The 27,244-nt window shown below is 45.9% G+C and overlaps 1 protein-coding gene across 1 annotated transcript; it reads right to left on the reverse strand.

The window, feature by feature from the left end:
* As3mt (arsenite methyltransferase) lies at nucleotides 1–25,264 on the reverse strand. The gene is made up of 11 exons (XM_040743393.1): nucleotides 25,191–25,264; nucleotides 24,900–24,940; nucleotides 24,561–24,688; nucleotides 23,688–23,838; nucleotides 23,062–23,198; nucleotides 21,157–21,226; nucleotides 18,935–19,016; nucleotides 16,106–16,237; nucleotides 15,462–15,604; nucleotides 9,807–9,917; nucleotides 1–629 (listed from the first exon to the last, which is right to left on the reverse strand). Coding segments are annotated over exons 1-11 (1,107 nt in total). The 5' UTR covers nucleotides 25,192–25,264; the 3' UTR covers nucleotides 1–518.
* Between the last annotated feature and the right edge of the window lie 1,980 nt (nucleotides 25,265–27,244).

Raw genomic sequence — 27,244 nt, forward strand, 5'->3', positions numbered from 1 at the left:
TCAATCATAAGGGTGAAATTTATTATTCATTTGTTTTCTTCTTTACTCGATTACAGAAAGAAAAAAAGGTTTGAACACAGGCACCTGAAGACCACGCCTACCAAATATGACTGACAATCTTTTGACATAGTTGTGTAAATTTAGTAGGGACTCTGCTTCCTGAGTAAACACAGAGAAAGTCCGGAAGTGTCCTGTGATAGGCCAGAAAGAAGATGTTACCCCACCACCCTCCACCAATTTTGATGCCTTTGATCCTTCGAGTGAACCTTAAGCTTCCAAGTTCTACTTCTGACCACCAGGTGGCACCGGAACGCTGAAATAGTGAAATAGAAAAAACTTGCTTTGCTGTGAACCTTAGATTAGCACATAAAACTCATTCTTACTCTTTGCAGTAATCTAGATTTCCCTCTTCCCGTAATCTCTGCACTGGGGAATAGCAGGTTTAAAAGCCTATGTGACGGTTCTTGAGCTGCCTGCTCGCTCGCTCGCACGCGGAGAGCTCCGCGCTGGCCATCCATCTAACAGCAGCTTTGCTTTTTGCCACAGCAGCTTCCAGCGTCATCAAGTGCGTGTCTCGACGTCACTTTGTCAGATCCATCTGCAAGCTTGAATGGATCTCTGATTAAATCCTGTCAGAAGGCAAACCAGAAAGAAGGACAATGGGTATTGACGCACCCAAACACCAATATTTCCGTCTGGTTTGAGCTGCTTTCCCACGAAGGGATATAAAACGCTAGAGTACCATCCTGGCCTTGGAGGAGCATGGCCGCTCTAGAATTAGGATAACCTTTAAAGAGAAGCCTGGTGGCACATAATTCCACCCCTGCCCCCAGCAATGTGAAGGTCTCGGAGGCAGGAGGATCAGGACTTAGGGAGTGAGTTGGAGGCTAGCCTGGGCCACAAACTAAGGGCAGAAGATGGCCCCTTCAGAGTCACACCTCCCAGGGCAAAGTTTACTGAAAGACTGACCAAGGTGGGGGAGGATTGATCTCTGTTTGGTTTTGGTTTAAAGACAGAGTCTCATGTAGCCCAGGCTGGCCTCCAAACACACTATGATATTAAGGGAGTACTGAGATTATAAATATGTAAATATACATACATACATACACACATACATACATATATACATGCCACCCCCCCAGCTTATGTTGCTCTGGGTATTGAATAAATATGTAAATATATATATACATACATACACACATACATACATACACATATACATGCCACCCCCCCCAAGCCTATGTTGCCCTGGGTATTGAAACGGGGCTCTGTGCAGGCAGACGATCATTCTGCAAACTGAACTAGCTCTCTAGCCCTAAAGTGGCTTCACCATTGTTGTGTGGAGAGTCTTACACTGTAACCTAGGTTTACCTGGAACTCTTGGTGATCCTCCTGCCTTAGCCTTCTAAGTACTGAGGGCACCGTATCACCCAGCTGACCCTGTTCTGCGAGATTCTCATGAGCATGCGGCTTTTTACCTTTGGGATGAAAATTCTGACATGCTAACACTTCCCTTCCCTTCCCTTAGTCTCCGGAAATACGTGCACAAGACAAGAATGCTAAATTGGAGACACCAGTACACCCACTGATGTCCAGATTAGAGATGGCCATCTACGGTCACCCTGACCTGAGAACATGGAGTACAGTTGTTGGCAGACATTCCAACAGGAACATGTAAGGCCTTATACAAGAGACTGACAGCCTCATTTGAACGCTGGCCCTGCCCCCACTTGCCCTCAGTCCCACTTTTCTGGTATGTTAAGGTTTTGTTTATTTTTACTTTACAAGCTTGGGTATTTTCCCTGAACGATTATCTGTGTGCCACAGGTGTGCGATGCCTGTGGGGGCCAGGAGTCAGATTCCCCAGAACTGGAGCTACAGAAGGTTGTGAGCTGCCATGTGGGTTCTGGGAGCCAAACCCGGGTCCTCTGCAAGAGAAACAGGTGCTCTTAATTAGCGAGCCATTCCTCAGCCTGGCCCATTTCCACCTTTCTAATGTCAAAAGGTCGACCTGGACCTGGGCTTTACATCCATCAGACTAGAACCTGTGCTCACTGCTGCTGCAGCCACCAAGCCCTCGGCTCCGAGGTGTGCCTTGCTCTTCGGGGCTCTGGGAGCCCTCGCCTCCGTGGCGTGCCTAAGAGACTCTCAGTGGGAAAAGTGCTCACTGCACAAGCATGAGACCTGAGTTAGGCTAGCAGCACCTGCAGAAAAGGCCACACACGGTTGCGCATGCCTGTGACTCCAGCACTGGGGAGGGTGGAGACAGGAGGATCCCTGGAGCTCACTGGTCACACAGTCTAGCCGAAACAGCAAGCTGCAGGTTCACTGCATGAGCCGGTGTCCAAAAACTAGGGTGGAAAGTGGTAGCAGTCTCTGCGTATGCACACACAGCAAGTCCTCCTATGTGCACATACATACATGCATGCACTCACGTACACATGCATACACCACACACAAGTGATTTTCCACACCCATCTTCCCTTTCAGTGCCCTATAGGAAGACATACGTCAACATCATTTCCAAATGTATGTTTCTGGTCCTGAAAGACTAGAGTGAAACGGAAGTTGGGGGCAATGGAGAAGCATCCGTTTGCAGCATGAACTGCTATGGTTCTGTACAAGGGATGCAGGGATGCAGCATGCTGGTTAAGGTGCCCACTCTAGAAGCGGGTGTGAGTTCTAATCTCTAGCTGCGTGATCTTGGATGAGGAAATCTGTCTCTTTGCAACCTCAGTTTCTTCATCTATAGGATGAGCATCACAGAGGTCATTGTGAGGACTACACACACCTTAAACACGTGCCTGTCTTATAACATGGCACTTCTAAATTACTCCACCTGCTGCTCATGTTAGCACCACCATTACTATTGGCCGCAGCAAGACATTCCCACACAAATGGTGCTGGCATCATTTCAGATGCTGCCTTGTTTAATGATGTAGCTCACTGATTGATTTATTTGATTTGATACAATGTATTCTATAGTCCAGGCTAGCCTTGCATATGTAGCTGACGGAGAACAAAAACAAACACAACTGCCTGCACACTCAGTACACCAGGGTTTATCATCAAATTCTTCCACAAAAATGATAAATATCTCCTTCTCCAAGAGAATGCAAGGCTATGTCTCTAGGCCACCCAGCTGTTTCATTCTGATGCCCAGCTGGCTGCAAACAAATCTGGAAGAACTACAACGAGAGAGAGAGAGAGAGACAGAGAGAGAGAGAGAGAGAGAGACAGAAAGAGAGAGAGAGAGGAGGGAGGGAGGGAGAGAGAAAGAGAGAGAGGGAGGGAGGGAGAGAGACAGAGAGGGAGAGAGAGAGAGACAGAGAGGGAGAGAGAGAGGGAGAGAGACAGAGAGAGAGAGAGAGAGAGAGAGAGAGAGTTTACCTCTCCAAACCTCTATTTCCCTTTGAAAGTGGGAAAACATGATACCAAGTGTAAGGTCCTCGCCTGCTGGGTGGGCTGTCAGCAAAGATCCAAGCTGTTATCTTGCAGTGAGAGAGGGGTGTGGAAGGCGAGAGTCCCAGGAAGACAGGTTTGAGGGAGAAACTGAGGCTGCTTGCGGATGGAGGTTGGTGACTCTTTGCCTATGAGCCTTGCCTTTTCACTTGGCATTACAGGAGTCAAAAGGCCAGCAGAAAGGCACAGCATATGTGCCAGCCAGAGCCCTCCAGAGCCCACATACTCAATACTATAAAGCTGAGAATCGTGGCTCCTGCAGGCTCTACCACAATGGGTCTGAAAAGTGAGAGCCTGGAACATGGAGGCGGTGGCATTTCTCTGGTGGGAAATAAAGCTGAGAAAATAAATAATAATGTCAACTCATGTATCTCTTAGGCAGCACCTGCAGAGTGCCTGCCACAACCAAAGAAATCATTGTACCCCGTACTGGATCCCCGTGGACGTCAGACAGACATGACTGAATCAGGGGACACCTGCCAGGACAAAAGCACTCTGTGAAAAGCACTGAGAGAGCCCCGGCCACCGCCTGAACTGAGCAGCGACAAACCACTGCCACCCAGGACTTCAGGACCTGTGAAGGCATTTTCACGTGCGGAATGGAAAACAAGCTGTCAAAGCACTCCTTGAGAATGGCATGCCCCCCCCCCCCCCCGCCCTCGTTTGACAGGATGTTTCTGATACAGGTCAGACTATTACCAACTTGGGACAGACATAAAATAACCTGAACAGGGTGTGATTTGCCGCCAATTCTGATAGGAAGAGAGGTCAAACCAAAGTGAGAGAAGAGTAAAATGGAGGGTGGAAGAAGATAACAAGAAAGCAGATGTAACAGGTTTGCTTTGTGCGAGCTGTCCTGTGGAAAAGACAGACGCACAAGCTGGAGTCTCTCGAGGCTTTGGGAAGGACTCTAAACCTACACAAGGGAACAGCGTTTCCTAGGAAGGGCGGGAGCTCTATAATCCAGCATTAATAGCAAAATAAGAAGGGGCCACCAACTCCCCGGGATGAGGAGCAGGGCTAGAGATACCTCACAGCAAAAGTTCACAGAAGGAGCAGAATCTCGCAGGGTTAACTATTTAATTAGTCCTCAAAGACAAAGGGAGAAAGAACACCGCTCTGACATATGGGCACTGAAAGAACAGGACTCCAAGGCAACCCAGGACGTTCTGCAGACTTGGGACAGCTACTGAAGGTTACAGGGCAAGACCACGAGTGCCATCCGTATTGTGATACTGACTGAGGCAGCCTGATCCTGGAGGTGGCTGCTCTATTAGGGAAGACATGAGGACTCCTGTGGGAGAATCAGGAATCAAGAATGGGGTAGCCAAGGTGGTAATGCAACGGGAAGTAAAATGGGACCCTTTCTGTCGCCGGATGGATAGCAGCAGAAAGAGACATGCTGACATCAGCAACAAGACAATCAGAGCAGGCTGGGACATCAGTTTGCCCACAGCGCCTGCAACAAGCCACAGGAAACGTGGGGAATGACTGTGAATTATAGGGAGTGCCTATGCCTGTATTACCCAGGGACCCCCCCCCAAAAAGGCCCATCCTCCCTTGCCTGTGCCCACACCTTTCTCAGCAATCTTACAGCACTAACTCCCGAGACCGGTTACTGTGCCTTCACTTGGCTCTTTCTCGGGAAAGCATGGTGACTCAGACCCACTCCAAGCTGGTATTATCTGGTCCCATTCTTGTCAAAATAACCTGGGGAAAGAGGAAGGTTACATTCTCTCGCAGAACACAGCAGGATGAAGGTGTATCTCCTCTGACAGAGGAGACAGGCCATTGACTCCAGCAAGATCCAAGGCTCTAGGCCACCCATGAGGTTCCTGGAGTGGGGCCAGACAAGATAAGACCCACTTGTTTCCAGGCAGAGTAGGAGATAAGACACGAGCTTTCCAGCCTCCTGCGCCCCCTGTGCCTCCTGCATGGTGAACAATATACAGATGCACATAGGGATAGCCAAGGTGCAGAGTCTGGGCACCCCTCTACCAGGTTTGCCAAACCGGATAGGTGTCCCCTGCCCACCAGATGGCATGAGCTGGGCTCTCTGGCAAGAACTAGAGGTACCTGCTCTAAGCTCTAGAGGGAGGCAAACTGGATGGGCATCAATTTCGCACCGTGCACAGTGCCCTCGTCCAAAGTGGAGAACAGACACATCACTCACTGGTCACCATGCAAGCTGGCCAACTAGAAAGCCACTGAGGGCAGACCCCCTACCAGTTCTAGGCAGCAGGCTTGGTAGATGGAAACTGAAGACATCCGCCCTCCTCTCCGTTTCATCAGAGATGATTCTAGAACCATCATGACCTGTTGTTAGGCCTGTTTGATTCACTTGGCTTTCTAAATTTTATTTCTTCATTTATATTTACTTATTTATTATGGATACAGGGTTTCTCTGTGTAACAGTCCTCCCTGTTCTGGAATTCACTCTGTAGACCAGATGTGGAACCCAGTTACTTACAGAGCTGCCTCACCACCTCAGGCTACGGTTCTGGATGGGGCTTCACTTCCACTGGGAAATGTGAGGTGTGCAGATGGCTCAGCTGGAAACCAGCGTCCACACGGCAGCACAACCTGCCACTGATAGCATCTGGCTTTTCAGACAGCAGAAAACCACAACAGCCAATGAGCAAAATCCTGGGTGGCATAGTTGCTAGCATGTAGGCATGACTGCTGGTCAAGTACACTGATGACTGGGCTGTGTACAAAACACACATCACGGATGGCATAGTGGTTAGGGAAACAAGCGTCTACTGGCTTCAACAAGTGTTTCCTCTGAGGGAGATTGTCAAGGTCTTGAGAACCTGTGCCTGACTGACAATGTCCAGAGCATTTCCCAGGACATGCTGTTAGGGGTAACACCCAACAACACATCATGACATTTTTGTTTGTTTGTTTTTGCTTTTTTCGAGATAGGGTTTCTCTGTATTGCTTTGGTGCCTGTCCTGGAACTCCCTATGTAGGCCAGGCTAGCCTCGAACTCACAGAGATCTGCCTGCCTCTGCCTCCTGAGTGCTGGGATTAAAAGCATGCACGACCAACGCCCGGCTCTTACCCTTTTTGTAGGAGATGATATGCTAAATTGTCGATTTTGTTCTGGTGACTCTGGCAGAAAAGGTGGGTTATGTCTTGATCCACATTGTTATTATTTTCAAACGTGTCTGGTCTCTTCCCATACAGCACTTCTGTCGCTGTGGACTTTGTTTACAAGTTGAGCTAATGGCCTCACAGCCCATGCAACACAGAGCTATCACTTGCGCGATCAGGGTATACCATGGCCCAGGAAGGCACGTGAGACAGAAAGAATTATAAGGAATGTTGTGTAAAGATTGGTCTTGGAGCTGGATGGTAGTGGCACCTGCCTTTAATCCCAGCACTGGAAGGACAGAGGCAGGCAGATGTCTGTGAGTTCAAACAGTCAGTCTGGTCTACAGAGAGAGTTCCAGGACAGCCAGGGCTACATAGTGAGACCCTGTCTCAAAAACAACAACAACAACAACAAAGATTGATCTTGGTATGACTGCAGCCATCTTCAGCTGTAGCTACCATGGCTATTGTCTCCAAAGTAGCCCTAAGTATCAGCATTGCCTGCAATTCCCCATAAATGAAAACAGAGGCAGACCTGGATCTGTCTGCCTCTCCCTCAGCACCTCCGTCAGCCCTCAGACACAGCCGGTCTCTAATACACTCGATTCTCTTAAAGACTGCGGGGAAAACACCAGTCTTCTCTGTATATCTGTATAACGATATATGCTCATCGTATAAACTACAATAAAGTACAAACAACAGAAAACTGAAAATTTTGGGAGAAGGATAATTTCTGAGACCAGAGTACAGGGCACATGGGAGAACAATTATAGAATCCTGAAAAGAAGGCTGGGCGTTGGTGGCACACACCTTTAATCCCAGCACTCGGGAGGCAGAGGCAGGCAGATCTACAAGAGTTCGAGGATAGCCTGGCCTACAGAGGGAGTTCCAGGACAGGCTCCAAAGCAATACAGAGAAACCTTATCTCGAAAAATCAAAAACAAACAAACAAAAAAATGAATAAGCCAGGAAGTGGTGGTGCACACCTTTAAACCCAGCCTCTGGCAGATCTCTGTGAGATGGAGGCCAACCTGGTCTACAGAGTGAATTCCAGAACAGGGAGGACTGTTACACAGAGAAGCACTGTATCAACAATAAATAAATAAACATAAATGAAGAAATAAAATTTAGAAAGGCAAATGAATCAAACAGGCCTAACAACAGGTCATGATGGTTCATAGAGTCATCTCTGATGAAACGGAGAGGAGGGCCGATTTCTTCAGTTTCCATCTGTCTTGTCTTGCCTTCTGGCTCGGGAACCTTCCAGGATCTGGGAAGCCTTCCTATTTGTCCTTGATTAAGAATCTTTCTTAGCATAACTGCTTGCTGTTGCACAGGATATGCCCTGGTGTGTACAGCTCTGTTCTGGAAACTCCATACTGATGAGAAGCCATGCTAACTACTTACTGCATAGCAACAGAGCCGCTGTCCATCAGTACAGACTTACGGGGGTTACGGCTCACGATGGAACTGGAGAGACAGATGAGAACACCTTTGTATTCTATGTTCTGAGGGCGCGTTTGAACCTTGTAGGATAGCAAGGGGTCTGCATGGACACATTCTTGCCAGTGGCTTCTTTGTTCCAAGTTACCTCCCCAGGCCAGATGGTCCTGGAGGAGACAAAGACGATAAAGGAAGAAGCTGACCAGAGTTGACCCAGATGTTCCCAGAACAAGGGAAGAGGGCAAGAGATGATAAGGACGGAGGCGCTGACATCATAGAATCTCAGGGACAAGGCTGGCCACCTGACAAGAGGGACAAGAGGGCTGGGGAATGATTTCCGGGCTCTCCTAAGGCTGCTGACCGTCGATAAGGGAAGGCAGTTTTTAGGGTATTAGGTCACAGCCTTCGAAGATCATATGCGTTCTGGTAAACACAACTCAGAGACTCAATTCTGTCCCTGCTCTTGCCTCGAATGGTGACCAGCAACAAGGACTGCTGTGTCCCGGTGACACTGCTAGGGATACAGACAGTGCAGCTATTGTGGAAAACAGTCTGGTGGCCCTTTACAAGCTGGGAATAGGCCCAGCATGGTGGCACATTCCTTTTCACCCGGTACTCTAGAGGCAGGGACAAGTGGGTCTCTGTGAGTTCAAGACCAGCTGGCCTACATACTGAGTTCCAGGCTGGCCAAGGCCTGTGCAGTGAGAACCTGTCTCAAAAACAAACACAAAATACCAAAAGCCACCAAAACTTAGAAATGTAGACAAAACAATTCTGTTCTTAGGTATAGATGCAAAAAAATCTTTGAAAGCAGAAACTTAAACAAGTATTTGCATATTCATGTTCCTAATAGCACTATTTATAGTCTCCAAGAAGCAGGACAGATGAACAAATGTCTTCTAGCCCTACTCCAAGAGGAGTGAAGCCCTGATGCACCCTCCAAATGAAGAAGCAGCTTTGGAACACAGGTGCAGAGTCAGGTACAAAAGGCCATGCGTGCGTGAGTTTACCCATACACAATGTCCTAACGGGGCAGAACCATAGAGTCAAGTCAGCTAGCCACTGCTGAGTACCAGAGGGAGGAGGACTGGAAATAGATGCTCAATGGGTATGAGCTGGTGAAAATTTTGGAAGTAGAGAGTATGGTTGGTTGTACAACCTTATGAGTGAACTAAATGCCACTGAATCATACACTTATAAAAGCATAAAATGGGGAGCAGACCAAAGGGCTCAGCAGGTAAAGGTGCTTGCGTCAAAGCTGATGACCCGAGTTTAATACCTAAACCCTATAATGGAAAGAGAGAGGCAGCTCCCACAAGCCATCCCCTGACCTCTGCACATGCACTGTGACACACACACACACACACACACACACACACAATTGTAGGGGGCATACAGATACCATCTATTCCGTTAACTCACAGATATTCTAAAGACTCAAAGATTATCATTGACTCATTAAGAATTGGGAGAAAAAAGAATCTCGGGGCTTGAGAGATGACTCAGTGGTTAAGGGCACTGGCTGCTCCTCCAGAGGACCCAGGTTTGATCCTGAGCGTCTACATGACAGCTCATAGCCATCCGTAACTCCAGTTCCAGGGGATTCACAGTACATAGACATAACAGGCAGGCGGAACACCCATACACATAAAATAAATCTTTAACAAAAGGAATTTGTCAAGTCAAATCACCTATGCATACTGGTTGTAGGAAGCAGCTGCCAAGAAGACTGGTTTCAGCAGCGTCTGTAGTTTGTGGTTGTTTTAGAGATCTGTTTGAAGCAGGGAATTGAAAGTCAAACAAACCTTTGTTTCTGCTTCAGAACAGTCCACAGGTGTGAAGAGAAAATCTTGATGAAAACGCGAGTTCTTCAAGACAGCTGCGGTCTCCTCATCCACGTCAACAGCTTCACCTTCCTAAAGAGCAGCATCAAGTGAGTATCAAAAGATGTCACTTTGGTCCATCAGGTTCTAGGAATCAAATCACGTTGCCAGGCTTTCCCAGGCAAGCACCCTTCCGTGCGGAGCCCCTGACTGCGCTTCAATCTCCTTAGGAAATGTGCAGGAGCTTATTCAGGGGAAGGACCACACCGGCCTTCTCATGTGCTGCTCTCTCACCGTGTGTTTCAGATGGTCAGCTTTTCAGATGACAGTGCTACAAAAGGCACTCAGATCGCAAGATCCAACAGAACTGGAATTATGGGTAGTTGTAAGACGCCTTTGCGGCTGGGAATCAAATCAAACTTAGGCCCTTTGCACAAGTAACAATGCTCTTAACCTCTGAGCCATCTCTCCAGACCCTCTAAATAAACCTCTAAATTGTTTTATTTTGCACACTAACTAGCAGTCCTAGGTAATACAATTTTTCTCGTTTGGGTTTTTTTCTTTTTTGAGACCAGGCTAGCCTCCAACTCTTAGAGATCCTCCTGCCTCTAACTTCCAAGTACTGGGTAAAGCCATGTGCCACACAGAGTTCAATAAAAAGAAAATCATAAATAGAAGTCTGCTTTAACTGGCATTTAAATCGTCTTTTAAAAAGAAATAATAGATTGGTAATTTATAAAACATATAAACATATAATTTATAACCACATCTAAGTTAAAAGATGGTAAAAATGGAAAAGTAATTAAGACACATATAAAAACCAAAGAGGGGAGCTGAAGAGATGGCTCAGTAGTTAGGAGAACCCGCTGCCCTTCCGGAGAACACAGGTTCGGGCCCTGGCAACCTTGTGGTGACTCACAACCATCCGTAACTCCAGCTCCAGAGAATCAAATGCTTCCTTGTCTCCTCAGGCACCAGTGGCACCTTTGGTGTACACACATTCATGCAAGCAAGGCACTCATACACGTAACATGAAAGTGAAACATGTAAAACATATCTTTAAAAAAACACATAAATTCTAAGAAATCTATTATCAACCCTCTATTCTCATCCATCCTCCTCTAACCTCAACCTGTTCCTCCTCTAAACAGAACAAAAGACTACCTATCAAAAAAGTCCTGGCTTGCTGTAGAATAAAGCCTAGAAGGGACGAGACCCCCGCAGTAATAGTAAAACTCCCCATGTGTAAAAGAGTCACAGACAACTAGCTCTTAAGCAGGGAATAGTGATAATCAAATTTTTCACAACAAGCTTCAGCTTTGAGCCTTTACTCTTAAAACTTATTGTTTTAGCTGGTGGTGGCACCCACCTTTAATCCCAGGACTCGGAGGCAGAGGCAGGCTGATCTCTGTGAGTTCAAGACCATCCTGGTCTACAAGAGCTCGTTCCAGGACGGCCTCCAAAGTCACAGAGCAACAGTGTCTCGAAACCCCCCCAAAAACCAGGGTTATACATTTGTCTGGAGAGAATGTTCCGTAGCTAAGTGTACTGCTGCTCTTTCAAAGGACCTGAGTTCGATTCCCAGCACCCACATAGCATCTCACAACTGTTTTGAGCCCTCTTCTGTCCTCTGTGGGTATCAGGCATACACATGATACATAGACACGAATGTAGGCACAGCACCATACACATGAAGAAATAGCTAAAAAACAAAACAAAACAAAAAACTACTTGATGATGCTCTTGCAGAGGGCCAGAGTTCAGTTCCTAGTGTGCAGTGTCCATGTCAGCCATCTCAAAACCACCTAGAACTCTAGCTCCCTGGGGTCTAGGGACCAGTTTTGCCTCTGTGGAGGATTAAACACATGTGGCATGCACACACATACATTCACTCACGAACATAGATGAAAATACTTTTAAAAAGATAATAAATCATGTGAAATCCTTCAAGTAAATGAAATCATTCATAAGGGGAGAAACCAGGAGCAGGGGGAGACATGCACTCCCCCTGGCTGAGGAGAATGGGGACATACAGAGATTCTTGGGGAGTTAAAATGCTTGCTCTTCTCATCCAGTACCTTTGCTTCTTTAGGCTGCACTGTGTTCCTTGTTATTTCAATTCTACCATGTGCCACATACAAACATTGTGTCAGATACAAGGGGTGAAAAAGAGAAACAAAAGCAGACCAGGACGGTGGCTGGCAGATTTGGTGATAAGATCCAGGGATTTCTTCCTTAAAATTTTTACCGAATTTTCCCTCCTGAAGACTGCTTCCATGCCTCCTTGGCCTCATTTCTATCAGATTCTAAGAATGAGCCTCCCCAGCACCTCAGGACAGGAAACAATACTTGGCCTTAGCTTGCGCAAAATGTGATGCTTGGCCCACAGAGGGCATGGCAGCCTGTAACACTGCTGCTAGAATTTGGACACTAGAAATTCCCGAAGCAGCCAGGAGGTGGTGGTGCATGCCTTTAATGCCAGCCCTTGGGAAGCAAAGGCAGGTAGATCTCGGAATTCAAGGCCCACTTAGTCAACATAGCTAGTCCAGGACAGCCAGGGCTGCACAGAGAAAAGCTGTCTCGGGGGCGGGGAGATCCCTGAATTCCTTGAAGCCCGATGGTAGCTAGATTAGTCAAATCAGAAAGCTTGGGTCAAGGACCTCAGTATAGAGGATGAAGAATGATCCATGAAGACACTCAATGTCAACTTACACACACACACACACACACACACACACACACACGCACGCACGCACGCACGCACGTAATAATATAAGAGAAGGATCTGAAGAGATGACTCAGTGGTTGAGAGCACTTTCTGAGTTTGGTTTCCAGCTCCCAGTCAGGTGTAGGGAATCCAACAACTTCTGGCTTTTGTGGGCACTGTACTCATGTGCATAACCAATCCCCACATAACACACTTAAAAATAAACTTCATTTTGTTTGTTTGTTTGTTTTGCTTTGCTTTTGCATGACAGGGTTTCTCTGTGTAACAGGTCTGGTTGCCTTGGAACTCACTCTTTAGACCAGACTGGCTCAAACTCACAGAGATCCACCTGTCTTTGCCTCCTGAGTGCTGGAATTAAAGCTGTGCACCACCACCGACTGCCTGGCCACAAACCTAAATTTTTAAAAATAAGTAAAAATAAAAAAGAAAGAGTATAGTTTAACACATCAGTAGAAAGGATAGCAAATATATAACTCAGTGACACTGTCCTTTATTATCACTATCAAGTGGTGTGTGCTGTCTGTAATTGTGCATGCTATGCAACAGCACCGCACACACGAGCGATGTGTTGCTCCATGGCGCTGTGACTGCTGTGTGTCTCTGGGAGACAGCATTTCCTTTCTCTTTTTCTTTCAATTGTTTCCAATGTGCCTTTATTTTTATTTTATGTGCATTGGTGTTCTGCCTGCATATATGTCTGTGTGAAGCTGTCATATCTCCTGGAGCTAGTGTTACAGGCAGGTGTAGGCTACCATGTGGGTGCTGGGAATTGAACCATGGATCCTCTGAAAAAGCAGCCAGTGCCCTTAGCTGCCGAGCCATCTCTCCAGGGCATTTTCAACTCTGTTATAATCTATGGCACTGCCATTGTATATAGTGTTTTCTTGACTGAAATATATGCATACACATGCACATATGTTTATACACAAATAAGGCAAACATAAAAAATGTTCTCAATTGAGCAATAAAATGGGTAATCGTATATAGCATTGGCTGCCCTGGAACTCACTCTGTAGACCAGGCAGTCCTCAAATTCACAGAGATCCACCTGCCTCTGCCTCCTGAGTGCCAAAATCAAAGGTGTTCTCCAACACCACCTGGCATTATTGTACTATTCGTTAACCGTAATGCAAGTAAAAATATTGTATAACATTGAGAACAATCATTTTCCGACTTAATTAATACATGCACACAAGCAGGAGTCATGCAGTATGGCACCCACCCCTGTGATCAGGTATAGCTCCTCAGCCTCCCCCCACCTCCCCACCATGGAGCTTGACAGAGTGAGATCATGAAACATTTGAGAAGTGTGTGAGCTAGATGTGAGCTTCCTATACACCAAGGAAAGGTTTGCAGATGCGTGGGAAGAACGGAGTGGGGTGGTGAGGGCCATCTGCTACCCATCACACTAAAGCAGAAGAGAACGTCAAGGAGTCAAAACACAGCGAGAGACAGAGGAAACAAAGACAGATGAGCCACCGAATGACAGAAGTGACCTAAAAACTGACAATGAAGCTACAACTGAAACAGTTGCCGACGTCCCTCCAGGAATAATATGAGACCAGCAGTAGTGGCACAAGCCTTCAATTCCAGAGTGCAGGGATAGAGGTGCAGGCAGAGTATTCTGAGTTCAAGAGCAGCCTGCTTTTCACAGTGAGATCTAGACCAGCAAGACCTAAATACAGTAAGACCCTGACTGGGGCGGGGGGCGTGAAGTGGGGGAAAAGCCTGGACAGAAATGGCTGTCAGGTAAATGGGAAGAAAGGCCGACACTAAAGCCTTAAATGATGCCCATTCCATGTGTCAAGAGAGTCCGTGTCCTTTATCAACTCACAAAGCCAAATGCCTCCATCCAAGACAATGACAGAACCACCAGGCATACAGACTCAGACCACTGGGAAGAAGAGCCTGCCACGCTGCCTTTGTCTTAACTGGATTATGATGGAGATGGAAAGAAATTCAGCTGATGCTCAGAAAGCTGCAGAACACTAAATGTGAAAAGCAAGAGTCTAAAGAAATGAGAAGAACATTCAAGAAGGTTGGAGAAACACAGTTGCCAGCCAGAGGGAGAAAGAAGCCAAACGACAATCGGGGACCAGGAAGGATCTCCCCCAGGAGACTTTTTGGTGAGCCTAGTAAGTTCTTTGAAGGAATAGATGGATTAAGAATGCATCACTGGAATGGCAGCAGTGCCATTGAATTATCCGGAGGGTGTGACAGCCATGCGGAATCTTAAAAGGTGACTTCCCAGGATGCCACCTAGAATGAGTAAATAGGTCAAAATATCAGAGTAGCCCAAAGGCTAGAGATCCCATGCAATGGACATTTGACAAATTCCTCATGGGAGGAAAATCCACCCAGGCATCTAACGATATCAAAGGGAGCACACAGCTGTGCGTCTCTGCCGCCTCTCGAGAGCTGAGGGCTCTGAAGATCACCCCGGCCCCTCTATACCAGGGTTCGCCACTGGGTATTCATTCGGGTAATATGTTCTGATTAGGAATTCCAAACTTGAAGCACTTACTAAGTCTAAAATATGTTAAACTAGTTAAAAGAGTTTGTTAATTTCTATGCCTTGGAATCACTGGTCAAAGGAAGGTATAAAAAGTTTATTCCTCTACTGTAAGTAAAATGAAGACTTGGATTAAGGAAAAAGCAAAATTACACACCAACCAACCAACATCAGAATAGTGAGAAGCAATTTAAGGTCAAATTCAAGGTCCAGGGAAGGCACTGTGGCTGGGGGCGTGGGGGGCACAGGGGCAAGGGAATGCTGCAGAAATAGCGGGCACCAGCCTTGCCCGCCCCACAAAGCTGAAGATGGAGCATGGGACGGGGCCTTGAACATGCTGGCAAGCGCTCTGCCATTGAGCCACACTGCCATCCCCATGGAAAACTTCTTTTTTTACCTTGAATGTGTAATTTGCATCAAAGATTAGTTCTTTCTCATGCCCTGTGATTCCACCTTTGTAAACAACTTGGCATCTTTTAGCTGGCTCTGTCTCAGGGAGTTTGAAGAGCCGGAACGTGGCAGACACAAAGCGACAGTCACCTGAAGGCAGATACACAGGGCTCACTTCCTGCACCCCAGCGGCATTCAACAAATGAGGACAATGCACACTGCAAGGGTGAGTGTCTTCACCCAATGCCACCAGTTATCTCTGGGCGCTTCAGTCCATGTACTGAGTGGGTTCAGACGCTTTATGAAGCGCTGCTCTAGGGAGGGGCGGAGCGCACTCAGGAGACAAGGCGGACGCTTGCAGATGTTGCCGTCCTCCTTGTTAGAACCACTCATTAAGAGTGCTGGACAGGTAGCTCAGTGGTTAAGAGCACCAACGATTCTTCCAGAGGGCCCAGGTTCAATTCCCAGCACCCAGGTGGTAGTTCACTACTGTCTGTAACTCCAGTTCTGGGGAACCTGACACCCTCACAGAGACACACATGAAGGCAAAACGCTAACATTCATTTAAAAAAAATCACTCACTAAACTAACTAACCACTGACCTGAAGCCATTCCCACTGTAGCCTCACAGTCTCCGCCATTGTTTCTTACCGATTACACTTTCTAGCTCCTTGTTGTGAACTGTAATGATATTGGCAGTGACCAAACGTGGAGGGCAGAACCCAAGTTTTTGGGCAATGACGGCAAGATCCTTCCAGTACAAAGCACCACCCAAGCATTCACCTTAAAAAAAAATTACAGATCAAACAATAAACACAGCAGCATCGTCAAAATGTATAGCCTACACAATTAACTAGGACATAGTATTACCATGTAAGGCCTAACTGGTCATGGGGTGCCCACCTGTAACTCCAGCATGTGGAGGACAGAAGCAAGACAATGAGGAGTCTAAGACCATCCCGATGAGTGTGAGACCCTTCTCAATAAACCAAACCACCGGAGCTAAGGATACAGCTTGGTTGAAAGAGGGCTTACCCAGAATGCTCAGAGTCTCAAATTTGAACCCCTGCACCAGCACCACACAGGAGCAAATGGGGTGGCATATACCTGTAATCCCAGCACTTGGGAGGGAGAATGAAGTGTTCAAGGTCAGCCTGGGCTACACGAGACCTTGTCTCAAAACAAAAAAGTAATAGTAATAATGAAGATAATAGTTAGGCATAGTGGCGCATGCCTTTAATCCCAAACTAGGAAGGCAGAGGCAGGTGGATCTCTGTGAGTTCCAGGACAGCTGGCCTACAAAACAAGTTCTCGGGTAGCCAGAACTACACAGAGAAACCCTGTTTCTCTCAAACTACCAAGAAAGAAAAAGAAAAAAATATGATTATGATAAATTTGAACCAAAAGAATAGGGCCTGGAAGCAACCACAATGTCTAGAAAGTGATGATTAACCCCAGAATTTGTCAGTTTACGGTCTCTGAGAATCATTCAGGACAGTCCTACTAAGACACAACTGTAACCCTTGTGTGTGTGTTAAGTCATACTCTGAAAGGCACTGTGAATGGGAATAAAATGGCATAAAAGCCACCTCTTAGCTCCAGAAGAGACTCATAATGCTCTACTCCTAGAACAGTGACTACCACTAACATTCACAAGGCACTTTTACAGATTCCTTTCACGTGCAAAGATATTCACACAGGTTTCATGCATCACAGGAATAAGTTGGAGACAAGCATCATGGTCACCCGTAAACAAACACTTCAAGCTGAACAACACAGTTGTGTAACACTATTTATACTGTTTAGACTGGAGCTGGGGACATGGTCCTGAGGTTGAGAGCGCTGGATGCTCTTCTAGAGGACCCATGTTTGAGTCCCAGTACCCACACAGCAGCTCACAATTGTCTAGAACTCTAGTTCTAGAAGATCAGACACCCTCATATGGCCTCTATAGGTCCCAGTCATGCCCTTGGTACCCAGACAAGCACACAGGCTAAATATCCACATACATAAAATAAAATTTTAAAAAGGTTTAAGGAAATAAGTCCAAATAAAATTACATTTTTTTTAATTTTAGAAATGTTTTGTTTTAGTTACTTTGCTTTTTTACCATCTTACTTTTTTGGAGATAGCCTCTCACTATGTAGCCTTGGCCAGCCTAGAATTTTCTATGTAGGCCAGTCCTTGAACTCATAGAGATCTGCCAGCCTCTGCCTCCCAAATGCTAGAATTGAAGGTGTGTAACAATACTCGGCTTATTTACATACATGCATATATATATATATATTTGTCTTCTATGTGTATGAGAGACAGCACATGCCACAGTGCACATGTAGAGGCCAGATGACAACTTTCAGGGGTTGGATCTCTCCTTTTACCATGGGGTTTAAACTCAGGCTGTCAGATTTGGCAGCAAGCCCCTCTACCCACTGAGTCATCTCTTCCCAATATATACTATATAATATATATATGTTTATATATATATTATATTCTTGGGTGGGACACATAGAGATCAGAGGTCTATTCTCTTCATGCACCTTTTTTTACTGTTTTTGGAGACAGTGTTCCACTGTGCAGCTTTGGAGCCTATCCTGCCACTCCTTCTGTAGACCAGGCTGGCCTTGAACTCATAGAGATCGACCTGCATCTGCCTCCACCACCGCCCAGCCATCATGCATCTTTTTATATGAGTTCTGGAAACTGAACTCACCTCATCAGGCATGTAACAAAAGTGATTTACCTACTGAGTCACCTCATAGGCCCTATTTCCTGCTTTTAACATCATCCATTTATATTATTGTATAGTAAGGAAAAAGTTAACACAATCTGTTTTAAAAACAAGATGTGTTTTTGAGACTGTGTCTCATCCTGTAGCCCGTGCCAGCTTTGAATGGGCACTGATCCCTTTCTTCATCTCCAAAGAGCTGAGATCACAGGCATGTATCAGCTTAATGCTGAAGTTGTTATTTTCAGTCAGACTGATCATGAACATGCATTTTTCTCTGAAACTTCTAGAGACTCTTAAATAACACAAAAGGAATAAATATCTCATTTATTCTTCAAAATAGTTTTTAGACTGTTCTTATTTTCATTTTACAGTCTAGAAAATGATAAAAGATAATTTAACTGCCTGAGATTACTTTGCTTTTTAAAAAAAGTTTATCTACATAGTTTGGGGGGCACGTGGGCACATGTCACGTGTCACATGTCAGAGGACAGATCTGTGGACTCTGTTCTCTCCTTCCACCTTTACATGAGTTCCAGGGAGCAAACTCAGATTGCCAGCCTTGAACCACAAGTGCCTTTATCCAGGGATCCAGCTCACTGGCCCTCATGTTGTTGCTGGGTGGTAGAAAAAGAATAGAACCTTCTGGCCTTACACCAGTATTCTCCCATCTAGTGGTCTCACCCCTGCTTCCTTGCAGGTTAGGGCTCTACACTAGGCATAGTCATTGATATCAATAAAACAAGAGCACATACCCCATAAAACCTTGTGGGACCTGATGTCTTCTGGCACTTCAAGGCTAGCATAGACGTCACTGAAGTATAGTTCCCCACCATACTGAAAAAGAGCAGGGCACAGTTCGAGCAAGGTTAAAGATTACACTGATACAGATAATGAAAAAATTGATGAGTGCAGGAGTTCACCTTCAAAATTTCTGTGTTTGAGCTGATACTGACCCAGCTGACCTTTGAGCGTTGAAATCAACACACAGGGACAGAGGCATTTAATTTCTCCAGTGACCTATCCAACACAAATTTGATTGACTCAGAAAGGAAAGAGTTAACAGGGAGTTTTTAAACAAGAACACAGTAGAGGAAAAATGAGTGTCTCTCCTAAATACATTCAGGTTGCCTAAATTTTTAGCAAGTCCCAATAGCCTTAGGTGTCTAGACCACTAACAGACAAATCCATAGAATGAACAGTCTTACTGCTTGAAAATTACAGTAATTGAGCCTAGTGGTGGCACATGCCTTTAATCCCAGCACTTGGGAGGCAGAGGAGGCAGGCAGATCTCTGTGAGTCTACAGATCGAGTTCCAGAACAGCCAAGGCTATACAGAGAAACTCTGTCTTGGGGAGAAAGAGAGAGAGAGAGAGAGAGAGAGAGAGAGAGAGAGAGAGAGAGAGAGAGAGAGAGAGAGAGAGAGAGAGAGAGAGAGAGAGAGAGAGAGAGAGAGAGATTGTCAGGCAGTAATGGTGCACACCTTTAATCTCAGCATTCAGGAGGTGAAGGCAGGGGGATTTCTAAATTGGAAGTCAGCCTTAAATATATCATGAGTTCCAGAATAGCCAGGGGTATACACAGTAATCTTGTCTCAAAACAAAACAAAACAAAACAAAACTTTTTTAAGAAAGAAAGAAGTGCGGCTGTGATTGCCGAGTGGTAAGACAATTGACTCAAAAAAAAAAAAAAAAAAAGAAGGGAGAAAAGAAGGAAAATCACAGTGATATTATTACATTAAAATTTTTATATGCCCTTAACATCTATGTCAAATGAATCATCAGGAACTTAAGGTGTTAATTAGTTAATTTCAAAAGTATGGATGTGTATATTCTATAGCAATGTTTAGTTTCTCTTAGTTGATCTCAGTGAAGTTCATGAACTGGTCTACAAAATGGCATCCTGGAACTATCATGAGATCCTTCTTACACTGATACTTTAAAATTTTATTTCATTATTTTACATGCCTACCTAAGTGGTTGCCTGCATGGATATCTGTGCTCTGGTACCCTTGGGGGCCAGAAGAGGGCATCAGAGCACCTAGAACTGGAGTTACAGATGGTTGTGAGCCACCTTGTAGATGCTGAGAACTGAACCTGGTGCTCTGGGAGAGAAGCCAGTACTCTTAACCGCTGAACCTCACCCGAGCCCTTACTAGAATCTTCTATTTGAGCTATGTAATAGCCCCGGAAGCCAAAAATCCTGGAATTTGTATTTACAGTGCTTGGGATTGGGCCTTGTGTACACTAATCATGTCTCCCGCTGAACTCCACCTCAAGTCCTCCAAACCCCCTTCAAAAAGGCATTCGCATAAAATTTCCATCTTAGATTTTCCAAAGATATCTTGGCATCAGAAATAATATTACTGAGAAACAGGCGGTGTTCTAGGAAAAGTCAAATTCGTAAAGACTTTTCAGGGTGGATCACCTGGGTCCTGGGACTCCTGCGGATGTTATTGTGAGTCACAGGTGTTCTAGGAAAAGTCAAATTCGTAAAGACTTTTCAGGGAGGATCACCTGGGTCCTGGGACTCCTGCGGATGTTATTGTGAGTCACAGGCAACAGCTGCTAGGAACAACAGGAAAGGAGGTGAATATTTCAACAGTGTCCCCGCCCTCCATGCCCTACCTTTAGTGTACTTTTTGTCTTTTGAAACAGCCTCCTTATGTAATTGAGGTTGGCCTCGAACTCCCTGTGTAGAAGAGGACCTGAACTGACCCTCCACCACAACCAACTTGGACCTCTCTTAATTTGATGGATAAATCAAGGGTTTGGATTCTTAGTTCCAGCAAAGAACATGACCCTGTCAGCCCTCTCTGGTGTTTAAAAATCATCCCCATGGAGGCATTACCCTCACTGAGGAGCTGATGGCGGGTGGGATGGGGGGAGAAGGGGAGAGCACGAGGAGAGGAGGGAGGGGAACTGAGATAGAATGTAAATATATAAATAATAATCACTTATCTCCCCCCTCCCCTCACCTTCAGTGCTTGATAAACCTCGTGAAGCACTTGCTGTTTATCAGGTACAAGGTTGATAACACAGTTGGATCTAAAAGCATAAGAAGGGAAAAAAATCAGATATTGAAGGACTCAAATCCTTTAAGACCTAAAAGGGGCTTCCATCTCACCATCAAAGCTGCCTGGTTCCTCCAGACTCTCCTTTCTTCCCCATATTCAACTTTTTCCCAAGATAAGGGAGATAGGTCATTTGTTTAAGACATATCAGTAAGCAGCCAGTGAGCACAAATGTGCCAGTGTGAATAAGAAACATCATCCTTTTTTTGTCCTGATGTTTACTAGGCAACAAAACAAAACCTGGACTCAGATGCCTATCACACAAGGTGTTCAAGCCACATGAGAACAGACATAGTCCCTCAAAGGCAGCTTTCCCAGTATTTTCACTCAGGGTTGGGTGTGTGGTAAAATGCTTCTTTAAGGTTCAATTCTCAGCATCAAAAGAAAAAAACACAGCAGACCCTGTCACTTGAGCACAATTAACAATAACTCAGGAAAATGAGAAACAAAACATCATAATGTGCCATGGCCATTGCTAAATGTGGTGGTATATGCCTTTAATCAGGAAGCAAATGCACGTAGATCCCTGTACATTCAAGGTCACCTGGTCTACATGGCAAGTTCCAGGCTAGTCATAACCACATAGTGAGACGCTGTCTCAAACCGAGGAAAACAAAAAAGAATACCACATACATGATGGTAGTCTCATTAGATCACAATAAAGCTCGCTATTGTCTAATAGTGCAGCAGCCAGAGAAATGCCATAGTAGATTACCAAGTCTTTGAGTCAAGGCTGGAGTCAACACCTTTCCTGGCTGCCGGTTAGAGAAAGTCCAACACAGGCGATGGTGCACGGTGCACCACACTTAGTGAGCATGTTGCTGCCAGATTTTGTTTACTGTGCTTTTATCAATCTCATGATGAACTTACTCTGCTTACAAAAAGAAGTGCTGTGAAACAGCTGGACTCTTTCAACAGCAGTCTCTCACGTCTGGGGTGACTACCACAGCCCTAGAGAGCATCATCACCTCTTGTGTCTGAGCTGCTCTGATGTTCTGTGTGTCAAGCCCTAGTGTCAATAGACTGGCTTTTTTGTGTACACCGCACAGCCTATCATCAAAGTCTGGGTAAGTACATGCTGAAGTTCACGCAATTAGGAGATGCTCCAATACAAATTTCTTACAACACAACCCACCATCGCACTCCATGTAAGAGGTCAGTATGTGTTCCAGGAGAGTAGGCTGTGGTCTGGCTGCTCTGGGGAGCTCACTGGATTTAGCTTGGTGGGCAGTCATGTTGACACTGCAACATGACATTGTCTTCTTGTAAGCATACACTGACAAAGACACAACTGAGTGACAAAAACATAGTAGTTTAAATTTATGCTTTTGTGTTGAACTGTAACCATACCTATCCTTGGTCACATGGGTGTGCCAGAGGCTAGACACACCTAGCAACTTTGAGTTCTCTCTCAGGCAGCCGTGTTTTGTTGTTAATGGACTGCAGAAGGCTCATTATAGTTCCCTTCCTTTATGAAGGCCTGCTAAGTTCAGTTTAATTCCTTCTTTTTAAACTTTCTAAAAATACTGACTTTTATAACATGTGCAATGGTGTTTTGCCTGCATGTGTGTCTGTGTGAGGGTGCGGGATCCCCAAGAACTGAAGTTAAAGATAGATGTGGGCTGCCATGTGGGTGCTGGGAATTTAATCAGGTCTCTGGAAGAGCAGCCAGTGCTCTTAACTGCTAAGCTATCTCTCCAGCCCCTAGTTTAATTCCTTATACCAAGAGTCAATTCATCAAAGAGTGGTAGCATTTGTGTGCTCAAAACAACTTGGACTTTGTTCATAGCAGAAAGACTGTAGCCCTACATAACAATATCGTAGCTCTCCTTCCGGATCCCCGCCTCTGCGAGCTTCTCAATGCAGCCTCGAATAAAAGTCACATTGGGTGCCTGGAAACCAAATTTTTCCATGTGGTACTCAAGATAGGTTTTGGCCACTTCCACCTAGAGAAAGGAAAATACAGATTTGGTAATCAACATTATTCAAAAATAAATCTTTCCCCCTGAGAACTGTCCTATTGCTAATACCATATGTGTCCTATTGCTAATACCATATGTGTCCCTGCCCTGGATTATTTTGGATAAATACTCAAGATTTGTGAGACATGAAAGATATGCAAGAGCCTGGGACACAAGTTCCCAACTTTGTGAGTCTTGCTTGAGTTAACCAATGACCAATCTTCCTGAACAGAAGGATGAAGAAAGGAGAGGAAATGCCACTGATAGATGTATCAGGTTAAACCTCTGACTGACTTCTCTAGGACAGTCATTGATTGTCAATGTCTTCAACTTCTAGGTCACTAGAGGCACACATGACAGCAACAAAACCCCCAGCCTTCTTAAATACCATGAAGAACATCGGGAAGCAGTTTCAGGCCTCAAAGAATGTTCTGATGAAACCTCTTTTCCTTTTCCTCCAAGCCCTTGCCTTACCTGAACCTCAGTCATGTCTATTCCAGTGACATGACCCTTCTCGCCAACTAGCTGGCTAAGCACATAGCAGTCTCTGCCACTTCCACAACCCAGATCCAAAACCTGGCAGCTTTCCAGACGCTCAGGGACAACCAGACCACAGCCATAATACCTGAGAATGGAAAAGACTCGCTTTAAAAGCAGACCAGGAAATGCTCAGATAGGAAATCTATACTTCCCTCCCTCCGTCCCTCCATCACCCACAGATATTTCTGTGTTGTCTCTCCCACTAAACCGGGGCCATGTCTGCCACTGCACAGTGTTGCTGGGCACCGTGCAAGGTAGCAAGACTCAAGAAAACCATCGAAAATATTTGTTGAATAAATTCATCTAAGGCACTGACCGCTGAATGAGGAAAGTATTCTTTCTCTTAGGTGCACGCTCTGTAACTTGAGAGGTAAAAGCTGCAGTATGGAAAACTCTTCCCGGGATTGAATGACAGGCATGAGTGCCGCGGGAGTGGACAGTGATTGCCTCTGGGAATGGGCAGTGCCGCTGGGAGTGGGTGCTGTAGTGTTTGGGGGAAGAAGGCTTCATGATGCCAGGAGGACTTCAGTGAGGTGTTGGAGAGGCAGGGAGTAAGGTAACTGCTCTCTGAGTGGGCAATACTATGCCAGGAAAAGGCAAGACTAGGAGCCATGGCTGTTCAGAGAGTGTGAACCAATCTATGAAAAACTTGAACGTGTGTCAGGGTCCACGGAGCTTGGATGCCTCCTGCAATGGGGAGGGATCAACGGAGGAGCAGGATAGCCAACAGAGATGGCTAAGTTCTCTAGTGACGAGGATGGGAAAATTGCAATCTGGAGGCTGCATGGAACACAGCATATGCACTACCTCGAAGTAACATCTTCATGTACATTCTTCAGAGTTTCCCGGATGTACTTGGGCACCAGCGTGGCCGGGGTGACACAAGCATTAGTCTGGAGGTCTGCTGATGTCTTCAGGACATTCCCGTAGTAGTTCTGACTCAACAGCCAAGGACCGGAAGGAAACCAGGAGAAAAAGAACTGGAGTTGTTGCCTGCAGAGCTCAAGGCCTCCGCCACACTCTTCATTACAGCCAACTGGCCTTTGCTCAGGGTAATTCTAGCTCGGGCTGCCCTCCCTCAGCGTGCACTGCCAGAAGCTGCTTGCTGGGAGGACTCCCACAGACCAGCGATCCTAGGACCCTTACCTGAACGTCCTTGTGGATCTCAGCGTCTCGGGGAGCAGCCACTGCCGAGACAGAGAACACAGGCTAAATGGAGTGACCACACTAAGAGGCTATGGGCTGCGGGCAAGATGGAGGGATAGCTGCACACAGGGCAGAGTGGGAGGGAGCCGCGGCCTCCAGAGAGGATAGGACAGTCCTACTGGGCTGCTCAGAGGTAGGAGCAGGGGTGGAGGAGGGGGCGTGCTGTGAGCCTGTGGGAAGGCAGAGGTCACAAAGAGGACAGGGCAGAAGGCAGGAGGAACGGGTACTCACTGATTCACCACACGCCTGGACCTGGGATGACCCCTCAAGTTCACTAGGGAGCAGTGCGGCAAGGCCACGCCCCTGGCTGACCTGCAAAGGAGCAGCCAAGCAAAACCCTCCCACAGCCTTTTAGCCATTCACACAGCTGCTTCCGGGTCTCCTTGTCACCATGGAGTCCTAGCATCCTGTATAATGGTTTTATTAGTTAACATCTTCCTTTAATGGGCCACTGAGTTTCATTTATAAATTCTGTGTGTGCCTTAAATGAATACCCATGTCTATTTTTCTCCTTGGGTAATGAAATCACCTTTCTTTCTTCTATCTGGCTCATAAGGTCATTCATTGAGATGTCATTTACACCTCTAACAGTCACCTTTCCTTAGCGCACAGTTCTGTGAACTTTCCAGTCATCAGGTGTGGTGCATGCCTTTAATTTCATGCACTGAGGCAGAGGCAGGAGGACCAGCTTGATGTACGAAGCTAGTTCCAGGACAGCCTGGGCTACACAGGAAAACCCTGTCTCACTGCACCCAGAATAAAAGTGGTTCTCTATTTCAGAAAGCTTTTTTTTTGTGTACTCCTGGTGGGAAGTTCCTTCCACACCCGGGTCCTAGGCAAACACAGACTTGATTCTCTCTCCCTGCAGCTTTGCCTTTTCTGGAATGTCTTGCAGATGAACTTATAACTGCATAGCCAATGTTCAGTTGTGTGTAGAAAAGCACCTACCACAGTAACTTGCCAGTTTACATGTATTTCCCATGTGTTGCCACTTGGCCTCAGACTATTTTTGTTGATATTACATCTTACGTGTCTATGCGGTGGAGATTCCCTGGAACATGTGTGGTCAAGGGACTTTTAGGAAGCTGATTATGTGCTTCCACGCTGTGGGTACCCGGCATAGAACTACATCATAGGGCCTGCCAGCAAGAGCCTTTACTTATGGTTGTGGTGACATATTATTTATGATTCATTAAAGCTTGCCTGAGGATTCAGAAACAAAGTCAGCTTCAAACTATAGTGATCAGTGTTACACACCTTTAATCCCAGGATTCAGGAGACAAAGGCAGATGATCTCTCTTAGCTCAAGGTCACCGGGGCTACAGGAGACTGAATCAGTCTAAAAGACTAACAGAGCTCACACCTTTAATCCCAGCACTAGAGAGATGTAAAAGACAGGAGCAGGGTCTTCAGTAGTCAGTCTCAGGAGTCTCAGCCACGTTGAGGAGAGCATAGCAGTCTGAGTGAATCTGAGGAGCAGTGAAGTCGGGAGCAGTCTGAGGATCGCCCCTTTGGTCTGAGCTGAGGTAGAGTAAGAGCTAGTGGCTGGCTGCTTTGCTTTTCTGATCTTCAGTTTGAAGCTTGAAGCCCAATATACAAATCTCTGGGTCCTTTATTCCTGTTATATTTACCTGCTCTGTCACCTAGCCAGCCAGGATGCATTTTTAAGTGTTTCTGTTCCCACCACTACATGTGTACGTCTTTTAAACTGTTTGGGGTGCACCTATGTGCAACAGCACCACGGCCCATGTATGGAGACAGGTGCCTTTCACAAGTTAGTTCTCTCCTTCCAAGGTGGGTTCCAGGAATCCAGCATCACGCTGGTGTGGCAAGTGCTTCTAGCTTTTACAGCTCTGCTGTCTCAATCACCCTGCATTTGTTTGTATGTCTTATTTGCTTTGTGGTTGAATCAAACGTTGCTATTCATCAAGATAAATAAAAGGATGTCTAGATAGCAAAGTGCAGTCTTATGAAATAGTCTTCCTGTTTTCAATCCAATGTCATTACAAAAAAAAAAAAGGTTGAAATCCATCTACTACGTTACCAAATTCCCTGCTGTCAATGAATTGTTGTTGAGAGTTAATAGGGTGACAGGGAGATGGCTCACTGGGTAAGGGTGCCTGCCACCAAGACTGAGGGCCTCTTCTCCATCAGCACATGAGGACCGACGCCTGCAGCTTGTCCTCTGACCGCCACATGCAGATCAAATCGTGCACACATACATGCACGCATTCATGTAAAGTGTTCTTTTGAATGTTTAAAAACAAACCCAGGGTTGGCGAGAT

Source organism: Mesocricetus auratus, unplaced genomic scaffold, assembly GCF_017639785.1.
Source record: "Mesocricetus auratus isolate SY011 unplaced genomic scaffold, BCM_Maur_2.0 Super-Scaffold_4256, whole genome shotgun sequence".
Classification (NCBI taxonomy): Eukaryota; Metazoa; Chordata; class Mammalia; order Rodentia; family Cricetidae; genus Mesocricetus; species Mesocricetus auratus.